The following is an 11,406-nucleotide window of genomic DNA, read 5'->3' as shown; positions in this document are numbered from 1 at the left end:
AAAAAAAAAAAAAAAAAAAGAAATTTTTACAGAAATTAAACTGAGCAATTTTGTACTTGTTCCATCTAATAATATAAAATACAAACTCATACCTTTTTATTTTTTCCCCTACATCATTTTCATTGTATTTTACAAGGGAGTAGGGGTGGGGTGGGGAGAGATAGGGTCCTTTGCCACAGTTTGAGAAGCACTACCCAGATATAGCAACAACCGCATGTATACCCGTGTGTACATATAAGCAGTCACAAACTTTTCTCTGATATTGTGTCTGAAGAGATAAACAACAATGTTCTTTTATTCTCCCTCTTCCACATATATTTCCAGTATGCACACTGTCATTAAGATTAAAAGTAGCCATTGTATTAAAAAAGCTACCTAGGTACACATAAGCCACCACATCATCCATTTACTCTATGTATCACTAAATATATTCTCAAATTTGTACCTTACTTCCTCACTTGATGGAGAGTTATACATATTTATAATATCCATTCAAGAAACAGCGAATTCAGCAGTTCCCTAGAGAAGTATCTATAGTGTCCCTGTCATTCCTAAGAGGGAGGACTATGGAAACTCCTATTTCCTGTGGCAGTACTGACAGCCCTGAACTGGGAATAGGATGGAAGAAAGGCAAATCAGGCCCTGCAAGAATGTGAAGAGGAGGAAGATAAGAAAGTGGCAAGTGTTTTAGGGGAAATGAATGAAAGCTACCCCCTCTCTTTTTATGTTTCTACTACTGGCAGCAGAAGCAGTAATACTACTACCTGAAGAGGTAGTTGCTCTCATTATTGCTTCTGCTTATTAAGAATGAGCAACTATGAAAATTCAGGACAAGAGACTACCTCATCTACCATGACTTCTGATGAAACATACTATGAGGAAATATAATAAGGACACAATTGGGAAGAGACACATGAGGGAATAACAAAGAGTTTTATCTTCGAAGTGTCTATTTGTTCAAAATTCTTTAACACTCTCATCTTTTTCTCCTTTCTTTTCCCCTCTCAAAATTTCCCCATCCAAGGGCCTGTCTCAGGGGCAGCACAAACGTTCTATTCTACTTTTTTCCCATCCTCTGGCGCAAGTGACTAAACCAGGGGGTGGGTCTTAACCCAATGGCAAGCTGATCCATCGGCTGGCCAGAAACTTAAGACCCTTGACCTATGCTTAAAATGGAAAAACAGGCCTGGCCAATCAAGCTCCTTTACAGCTACACTGAACAATACAATAGCCACTAGCCACAAGTGGCTAAACTTAATTTAAAAAACTAAGTTGTTCAGCTGCACTCACCACATATGGCTAGTGTCTACTGTATGAGACAAGAGACCGAATGTTTCGTTGTTGTTTTTGTAAAGACGGGGGGTCTTGCTATGAAGCCCATGCTGGTCTCGAACTCCTGGCCTCAAGGGATCCTCCCATCTCGGCCTGCCAAATTCTGGGATTATAGGCATGAGCTCCCAGCTGAGGTACAGAATATTTTCATAATCACAGAAAGTTCTATTGGATAACACTGCTTTACAGAATGTGAAACTGGTTAACAGAAACAGGCAGTTAGTAGTGAAGTCAAAAGTGGAAAATTGCAACTAGAGATAGCATGGATTAACTAGACAAGCTCAAAGTGCTGTGGCCAAGAGATAAGGGGTCATGTTACAACACAGACGGACCTTGAAAACATAATGCTAAGTGAAAGAAGCCAGTCACAATAGGCCACATAGTGTATGTTATCATTTATATGAAATCCCCAGAACAGGCAAATATACAGACAAAAAGGAGGTTAGTGGTTGCCCAGGAATGGGAATGGGGGCAGGGGGACATTGGGAAGAGGGGAATAATTACTAATGGATACAGGGTTTCTTTTAGGAGTGATGAAGTGTTCTGCAATTAAATAGTGGAAATGGTTACACAACTCTGGAATATAGCTGCTCACTTTAAAAAGCTAAATTTTATGGCATGTGAATTATGTCTCAATGTGGAGCGGAAGGAGAAGGGATTCAACGACAGGCCATGTTGCAACCAAAGTTATAAGGTAGTTAAGAGAAGAAAGGAGGCACATGTAGAGTGAGCAGAATGTGTATCCTGGGGTCAGAAAGATACAGTTTCTAGGTCTTCCAGCTGCAGAGCTCCTGATTAGATTACCGTTCAGTGCGCCTGCATCCTTATAAGAAAGCCCTTTCATATATGCTAGCTTGAGTGGTCATCTGTTTCTTGACGCCAAACAAGACCTTCAAATAGGACCTGTTTAAACATCATTCCTGAAACCTTTCATTATTAATTTTTTCACTCTCCCTTTCTCATTACCTGTTGACTTCCCTTTGATTATACAAATAGAAAAAATTCAGATACTTACCAATCCCTCCACCTCCCCAGCAGGCAAACATACTTGTTGCATTCCAAACTTCAGCCACCACCCACCCTTATACAATGTCCCTCTGGCTCACATACAGTGCTGTGGAAAAACTGGAACAGAAGTGCATCAGAATAAAAGGGCCCAGATACACTGGCCTGAGTTACTTACCAGCTGCTCCCTAGTGAGAACAAGACAGAATAATACATTTATGTGGTGAGAAAGTCATTTGCATTTGGATAAAGGGCAATCTTCCTATCATGTGGGGTGTCAGGTACCAGAAAAAGCTCTAAGGACAATAAAGACAGTAATAATTTTAAGTCACCATCCAACAACAGAATAGCTAACAATATGCTTTGAAAGGTTTTCAGCCTTCCTCCGTGAGGTATGGAGATAAGTTCTGGAGACCTTATTTCTGCAATCATCTTTAGTTAACAAAAACCCTCGAAGGGCATATCATTCATTCAACTGTAATTCCCAAACTTTTGCTATCATGCCAGATACTACACATACAGGGCTCTATAAAAGACTGAGAAATATGTGTCCTTGAGGTAAGGTCACTGAAAAAGTAGAAGGGCACAACTATAATCTTCTATAAATCCTATGAAGCAATGTATAAAAGTTCCATGAAAGAAGTAGCTAATATGATTTTACTTTATTTGGAGGAGGGGAAGGTGTGTGCAGGGATTTCAGCTGAATAGAGTAGGCAACTAGAAAAAGTGCCACATGGCGTGGAGTAAAGCAGCCTAAGGGAGATGAAGAAATGTTAAGGACTGAGGAGAGACAGGAAGAGAGAGCGGGATAACATTAGAAGGGAAAAAAAGGACTTGAGAAAGTTGTGGGAAGAGTACAGAAAAGAGAACATACTAGAAAGTTGACAGAATAAAGAGGTAGGTCAGAGAGTCCTGGTAAAGGGCTTTCCATCTTATACTGACAGGCTTGGAGTTTATTCCAAGATTTTAGAATAAGTGAATGATCAGATCTGTCCTTTTAAAAGATACCTAACAATAATCTAGAGTATGAAATAAGGCAGGGAACATGGGGATCAGAAGGCTCTTGCATAAACTAGTATCTAAGATGTACACCCAGTCTCAAGACAATACTAAGAAATTTTGGGCCAGGATACACTAGGACATGGACTTCACTTAACTCCAACAAGGTAAGGAAGAGAAAGAAATTAACAACCCTTGGGTTCTAGTGAAGACAATATGGGGAATTGTTTTTTGTGGGGAAGTCTCTAGATGAAAGTAACCAATGAGCAGTATAGACCTCAGAAGACATTTGGGGGAACAGAGATTCGAGAAGCACATCAGTTTCCCCTTAAGCAATGGGAGACTGAAAAGAAAAAAGTCTGGGACACAACTTATGAAAATATCCTATCTTAGGGTGTCACCAGTGGAAGCTTAAGAGTGATCAATGAAGAATAAAGAACATTGGGTAACTGTTCACTGACAGTCGAGGCAGCCTGGTCTAGTGGGCAAAAATGAAAAGACTTTTACATTAAACTTGTACTTCAGGCCAAACATTGATACTATTTGTCCTCAGTATCTCACTCAACTGGGTTTCTCATCTACAAAATAGGGGCAATAGCCTACGCCCAGGTACCCTTGCAAAGATTTGGCGAAGATGGATGACTAAAACAGATGCAAATGCACTTGGATAAAATGTTGATAATACATTCCTTGACTGACTCTAACTCAGAATGACTTGCATTAAGCCCACTAGCTCCCAAACTTTAGCATACACAAAAACCATGCAGGACACTTGTTAAACTAGTCTTGGGTCCTATTCCAGCATAAAAACATCTGAATTTTTACGTTCCAGGTGACTTTCGTGCATTGGTCCGTGGTCCAGATTTAACGGGACACTGAATGAGTCCAATCAAGAAAACAGGCTGAGAAAAATGCTGTGTCAATGCTGGGTTGAATGAACACCAGGCAGTGGCAAAGCACAGGAAGTGTTACAATAAAAGGTAATTTGAGCCACAGTCTTGTTTCTAAGGGATCATAAATCCTGGGACATGGAAATATTCTTATTATGTATTACATCTTTATGATGATATTCGCTGTAAGTTCACCTGTTACTGCTAAAATAAAATTTTAGTAAAGAACTCTAATAAAAAGACATTTAAATTACTGTTATCTTGGAGACTACAGAGAAGGCACAGGATCTATTTCAAAAGAGTAATAAGACAGGACAGGTACCGAGGCAGCAGGATAGCATTGAGCTCAGGAGTTCAAGACCAGCCTGGGCAACACAGGGAGTCCTCCTATCTACAAAAAATTTACAAATTAGTCAGGTGTGGCCGGGCGCAGTGGCTCATGCCTGTAATCCCAGCACTTTGGGAGGCCAAGGCGGGAGGATCACGAGGTCAGGAGTTCAAGACCAGCCTGGCCAACGTAGTGAAAACCCCATCTCTACTAAAAATACAAAAAATTAGCCAGGTGTGGTAGCAGGCGCCTGTAATCCCAGTTAATCTGGAGACTGACACAGAGAACTGCTTGAATCTGGAAGAAGGGGGCTGCATTGAGCCGAGATCGTGCCATTATATTCCAGCCCGGGTGATAGTGTGAGACTTCATCTCAAAGAAAAAAAAAAAAAAAGAATTAGCCAGGTGTGGTGGTACATGCCTGTGGTCCCAGGTACTTGGGAAGCAGAGGCAGGAGGTTGAGGCTACAGTCAACTGTGACTGTGCCACTGCACTCCAGCCTGGGCAACAGAGCAAAGACCCTGCTTCAAAGACAAACAAAAACAGCAACAGCTAACTTTGAGCTCTGCCGCTGCCCCAACTATTCCACAAAGAACTGTTCAGTTTCTACTATTATCCACACCTGTTACATCTAATCTCAGGGTAGAATGATTTGCACATGGAGGCCTAACTGCAAAGGCCTGCATTAACACCTATTATCTAGAGAATATTCTACCATTTAATATTCTTGGCTTTGAGCCAGGCACAGTGGCTCATGCCTATAATCCTAGCACTTTGTGAGGCTGACGTGGGAAGATCACCTGAAGTCAGGAGTCAAGACCAGCCTGGCCAACATGGCAAAACCTCGTCTCTACTAAAAATACAAAAAAATTAGCCAGGTGTGGTGGCATGCGCCTGTAGTCCCAGCTACTGGGGAGGCTGAGGGAGGAAAATCACCTGTACCCAGTAGATGGAGAATACAGTGAGCCAAGATCGCGCCACTGCACTCCAGCCTGGGCAACAGAGTGAGACTCTGTTTGGCGGGGGGACCAAGGGGTGGGTTGGGAGGGCGGCAGCGGGCTGGGGAGAAATATATATATATTCATTCTAGCCTTTGAATAACCTAAAGCTCATTTGCTGGAGATTCCAAAACACTCTGAAGCCTCGTTACAGTCACTGAAATCAGGGGTTAGAAATGTGTCCTTTTCTACAAAGTTCAGAATTCAGGTTCCCAGCAGCTACGACTCAGGGCCAGAGTAGCATTTTACCTGTGTACAATAGCACTTCTTGGAGAGTACTGCAAGTTAACAAGGTTTCTTATTCTTGTAATTTACTTAGGCAAACTGCCATTCAAGATTGATTCAGTTTTGCTTTTCTTGGACGGTAAAGGGCAATCTGATGTTCCTAAAATAATGTGCCCCATGAGCTGCATTTTCAATTAGACTGGGGGTAAAAAAAAAAAATCAGGATTACACTTTGTATGTCAATACAGAAAGTTGTAGACGATACTAAACACACTGACTGTAGCTACCAGTCTCCTCTGTGATATGAGTCTAATAATCTAAATATTTAAAATAGTAAGACCCTTTCTTCCTGAAAGATTATTTGAAATTGCATGTCCAACCCAAAGCAACAATGCTACAGTAAAAAAAAAAAAAAAAAAAAAGACTTGGAATCGATCATATAGGAAAACACTACAGCTTAAAGGAACTGGAGCTGGCACACTGGAGCTAATGTTGCTGGTCATATATCAAGTGCACCTTCATGTAAAGAACTTAGAGCCTTCAGGAAATAAGCAGTAATGAGACAGACTCAGATTACAATTGAAAACAATAGCATGAGAGAATTCAGGTTTTGGCTTCCTTTCCCATTTTTTTCTTCCCCCTCTTAAGGAAAGGAACCAATTTCACCAAATAGAACAGCCTAGTCCCTCTGCTTATGATAAAAATTAGACAACAAAAATACTTACACGGGACTGGAATTCAAAGAGCAATGATCCACCATCATTTCCGGAAGGAAATCCAACTTAAACGCAGCCATCACCTCACTCTCCCCTTCAGAAGCCAATGATATTAACTTGCTGCACTTGTCTGATCCACAAATACACACAGCTTTAGCTTCCTGGGCCCCACAAAAGACACAAAGTGGAAACAGGAGCTCAGGGAAACCAGCAATAAGTGCCACAGAAAGAGGCAGGACTGGGGAAGGGGTAGGGAAGGGGAGTATTGGATTAAAATGGGGATGTGACCATGTGAAGGGAGGCTCAGCCCATCACACAATGAAAGTGCTGATGCGCCAGGCTTGTTTTGTGTGATTTTCCCTGGCGAAGCAGTACTAAGTGCACTGTCAGATAAATAGAGTGTCAGATCCATGAAGATAGCAGTGGCTAACAGAGCAGAAGAAACACAAACTTGTTTCACATCCTCCAAACTCCTCCCTGAAAACCAGTTTTTACGGTCCCCCAAAGCCTGAAACTACCTAAAGCAAGAAAAGGCTCACCTCATATGGTCTGAAATGTTTTTAAAGAACTGATTGTTAGCCTTGGTTTTAAACTTAGTTTCCATGTGCCAAAGACAGCAATGAGCACAGTGCTTAGGTCCAAACTAACCTTAGAACAGTCACATAAAGAGGAATGATAAGTCCATCAGAAGCAGGCCAGAGGCAAGCTGGTTGAATAAACTGGCCACCAGAATCTTACCACTCCCATACAACTGCCTACAGTGGATCGGCCTTGCTTTTTTTTTTCTTGATATTTTCAAAAGAGCATCAATTTCTCAACTGACCTTGCTTTCTTGATGATGCGCTATCTAAGGGTAGAGCAAGGTGTGCTATCTAATGGTTCCTCATCTGGGTGAAAGACTTTAAAAATTCTTGGTTCTGTAACACTCATTAGATGGCACAGGAAAATTTTCTTTACTAACTCTGAAGCTTAATTTGCCAGAAAATAAAAAATGGAATAGTAATCTTCTGCTCTTACTAGTATACTAGGAAATAATGTCTTTTTGGTTCTCTGTTGTCCTTTCTAAAGAAACAAAGAACAAAAGCCATCATAGCAATAATAATGAAAAAGAACCAGGGACAACATTCAAACATGTAAGGGGAGAACCAAGGAATGAAGTCTCTTCATTCTCTTTTTTCTCCTTTAAACTGTTCCTAAAACCAAGACTAGTGAATGCACACATAAAAATTCTATTATGGGTGAGCAGTAGAGATGGATATACTTAGCAGTCAAGGCAGATGTGTGCTCCTGTTCTCAATTTAGCTCCATATCCCCCCAAACAACAAATGGTGGCATTTCAATATTTAGGCAGAGGCTCTAAAATGTTATCTCTGCAGGCTCCCAAATTTCACAGGCTTTCTTTCCATTTTTATCATTAGAGTTGCCTTACCTCAAAGATTTCACTTCACCCAAGCTCAGTTCATAACACAGGGAACTTTGAAAAAAAGAAGTTATGTTCAGCCTGCAAAGAAGTAAAACGAATGAACTCCTAAACATATAGAGTTAACTTTAAAAAAAAAAAAAAAAAAAAAAAAAAAAAAAAAAAAAAAAAAAAAAAAAAAAAAAAAAAAAAAAAAAAAAAAGATGAAAGGCAACACACAATGGCATAGGCCTAAAAGTTCTAATCTGTGTAACAATGGCTGACACCTGTCTGCATCTGACCCAGGAAGTTCGTGAAAACCTTCTGTCCATGTCCAGATGTCATCACCCAAAATCTAGAACTGTAAGAGCTGCTTACTGCTTTTTCTATTTTTGTTTTGTTTTTTTTTTGTTTGTTTTCTTTTTTTATTTTTGTTTTTTATTTTTCTTTTTTTATTTTTGTTTTCTATTCGTTCATCTGATTTACTACTATGGAGGTAGAAGTGGCAGAAGCTCTCTTCTATCCTATTAAAGCAGCAAAAACGAGCTGCAAATGAGAGGAGACTGTGCAACTCACACACAGTACACAGTTTACCCATCCATGCCTATCAGGCAGAAGATGGTAACCCTAGCTGGGGCTGGTTAGATTACTGGTTATGTTTGTCCTAGTTTCTCCTACGTACACTGGAACTGATGGCATGCCTCTTCCCATAGAAAGCTGCCTGGACCAAGGAATAACTGAGTCGACAATCAAATTAAATCTTTTAGTGCAAGAATTCCTTTAAAAAGGTTGGGTGCAGTGGCTCATGCCTGTAATCTCAGCACTTTGGGAGACCGACGAGGGCGAATCACCTGCAGTCAGGAGTTCAGTACCAGCCTGGCCAACATAGTGAAACCCCATCTCTACTAAAAAATACAAAAAATAAATAAATATTAGCTGGGTGAGGTGGCACACGCCTGTAATCCCAGCTACTCAGGAGGCTAAGACAGGAGAGTAGCTTGAACCCAGGAGGCAGAAGTTGTGGTGAGCTGATATCATGCCCCTCCAACTCCAGCCTGGGCAACAGCCTGTCTCCCCGACACCAAAAAAAAAAAAATTCCAGTAAAAAGGAATCAATAGGCCAGGTGTGGTGGCTTATGCCTATAATCCCAGCACTTTGGGAGGCCGAGGAGGGCGGACCACGAGGTCAAGAGATCGAGACCATCCTGGCCAACATGGTGAAATGCCATCTCTACTAAAAATACAAACATTAGCTGGGCGTGGTGGTACGCGCCTATAGTCCTAGATTCTCGGCAGGGTGAGGCAGGAGAATTGCTTGAACCCAGGAGGCGGAGGTTGCAGTGAGCTGAGATCGCACCACTGCACTCCAGCCTGGCACCTAGCGACAGAGAGAGACTATCTCAAAAACAAACAAAACCAATAAATTTCAGGGAATTTACTTGTTATTGTGTTTTTAATATTTACTAAAAAATATAAATTCCAATTGTATCTCTAGTTTAAATCAGAATCACATCTATAATAAAAGAGTACTTAAATGGAGATATTACAGAGTTGCCAGGCACTGCCCAATGTATGAAAAGATATGCACTCCTTACAATAGTTTTCACCATGCCGAAGGCTGGGAAACATGATTTAGAGTAACATCTTACAATCATTTTTTCCCAGTCATCGAACTTTTGTTCAAAAGAAGTCTCTAGAGGCCCAATTTATACAACAGTTGAAAACAGAAAATAGGTCCTATAAATTCTCTGTGCTTACACTGCTATTAAAATCCATTTCATGATTTATAAAGCAACATTGCTTTAAAAACCTACAAGATGGAAATGTTATTACATCAAAGAGGGCACTTCTCTTTAGGCAGGTCACAGAGTTATCTCAGTATAATTAAATTCAACATGCTTTGGGAGAAGAGAGCACAGAAATTAATCACAAGTCACTCAATTTTAGAAAGAGGTTATGAAGTGATAAAAACAATTATGAGAATACAAAAATTTAAATATTAAGGGAAATTTAAAAGTAGAGTTAAAAAAAAGTTATTCACAAAAAAACTACCCATATGTGTGTGTTTAATGTCTTTATTAGATATACAGTCCAGGCTTCTCCCGCAAAGGAGGTGTTAGAAATATGGTAACAGGAGGGGTTATAAACAAGGGTCTGCTGCAAAAGAAGGTCTTAACTTTCCCTCAGCCTCTTTATATCACCTGTTCCTTTCACTCTGTACTTTTACGGTTTCCTCTTCTCTCCCTGGTTGTCCCTCTGTCTCAGTTTTCTCTGCCTTGCATATTCTCTACTTTTTAAAAGAGCAACAATTCAAAGCCTGATTAAGTGAAGGTAGGAGCAATCAGCCTGCTGTAACATTAAGAATCCAAATAATTAAACGTGATCAATACAGATAAGGAAAACACTCAAGAGAACAGCACTCACTGCATTTAGGATATAGGAATGGTATAAACTTAACAGGAAGATGTAAAACTGGATTAGGAGAGAAAAAGCTAGCAACCACAGTATGTTTTGGCAAAAGGATGAAAAAGCAAACAAAAGCACAGTTGAGCAAAAAAGCCTAGGTTGCATATGCAAATACCTATCTTGATAGATAGAACCAGGGAGTTCTACAACAGGTGAACAGACTTTACATTTCCACCCCAATAATCTAAGTATGTTTGAAAAAGCAATAAAGTGAGGTCTGGTTATATAAGTACAGAAGATTAGAAGCTACTACTGGGTTATAAAAGGGAATCTATGTCATTAAAAATCACCAACAGTCTACTCAAAGTGCAAAAATCTAGGGAATGGTCATAACCTCAGACTGCTAAGCGGACTGAGTATTTTGAGATGATATAAGAGATAAAGAAAAAAACTAAACATTTGATAACACTTGAAAATAACCAACCAGGCTGGGCACAGTGGTTCATGCCTGTAATCCCAGCACTTTGGGAGGCTGAAGCAGATGGATCACCTGAGGTTGGGAGTTTGAGACCAGCCTGACCAACATGGTGAAACCCCGTCTCTACTAAAAATACAAAATTAGTCAGGCATGGTAGCGCATACCTATAATCCCAGCTACTCGGGAGGCTGAGGCAGGAGAATCACTTGAACCCAGGAGGCGGAGGTTGCAGCGAGCTGAGAGTACGCCACCGTACTCCAGCCTGGGCAACAAGAGCAAAACTCTGTCTCAAAAACACAACCATAGTAACTTAAATTTTTGCATGGTGTCTTTTTGGACCTAAATTTCACTTCTAAAATTGAGTATTTCTAGTTTACTTAATGGGTCTCCTCAGCTCCCAACCGAGTACCTTGTATAGGAAAAATATGCTGACACAAATTGGTAATTATCTTCTGTGGCATTTCACTCTGTGGGAGCTTTTTGTTATTGTTACAAAATGTGACAGTTAAGAATAATTTAATTGGCCGGGCGCGGTGGCTCAAGCCTGTAATCCCAGCACTTTGGGAGGCCGAGGCGGGTGGATCACGAGGTCAAGAGATCGAGATCATCCTGGTCAACACGGTGAAACCCC

The 11,406-nt window shown here is 40.6% G+C and overlaps 1 protein-coding gene across 25 annotated transcripts in view; it reads right to left on the bottom strand.

Annotated features, from left to right (window-relative positions):
• Positions 1-11,406, bottom strand: part of CELF1 (CUGBP Elav-like family member 1) — a 107,339-nt gene that overhangs the window by 35,306 nt on the left and 60,627 nt on the right. For 15 of the 25 annotated variants that reach the window (XM_037738782.1, XM_037738783.1, XM_037738784.1 and 12 more), the window contains exons 3-4: positions 7,922-7,993; positions 6,502-6,653 (exon numbers count right to left, since the gene is read on the bottom strand). The exons of 3 other annotated variants lie outside the window; for them this stretch is intronic. In XM_037738782.1, the coding sequence (XP_037594710.1) occupies positions 6,502-6,572 (71 nt within the window). In that variant the 5' untranslated portion in view covers positions 6,573-6,653; positions 7,922-7,993. The remainder of the gene's footprint in view (positions 1-6,501; positions 6,654-7,921; positions 7,994-11,406) is intronic. 7 more of the 25 variants (XM_017529184.2, XM_017529185.2, XM_037738789.1 and 4 more) reach the window with 2 other exon arrangements.

The sequence above is a fragment of the Cebus imitator genome, unplaced genomic scaffold (assembly GCF_001604975.1).
Source record: "Cebus imitator isolate Cc_AM_T3 unplaced genomic scaffold, Cebus_imitator-1.0 Scaffold58, whole genome shotgun sequence".
Taxonomy (NCBI): domain Eukaryota; kingdom Metazoa; phylum Chordata; class Mammalia; order Primates; family Cebidae; genus Cebus; species Cebus imitator.
This window is presented reverse-complemented; position numbering and strand designations above follow the sequence as displayed.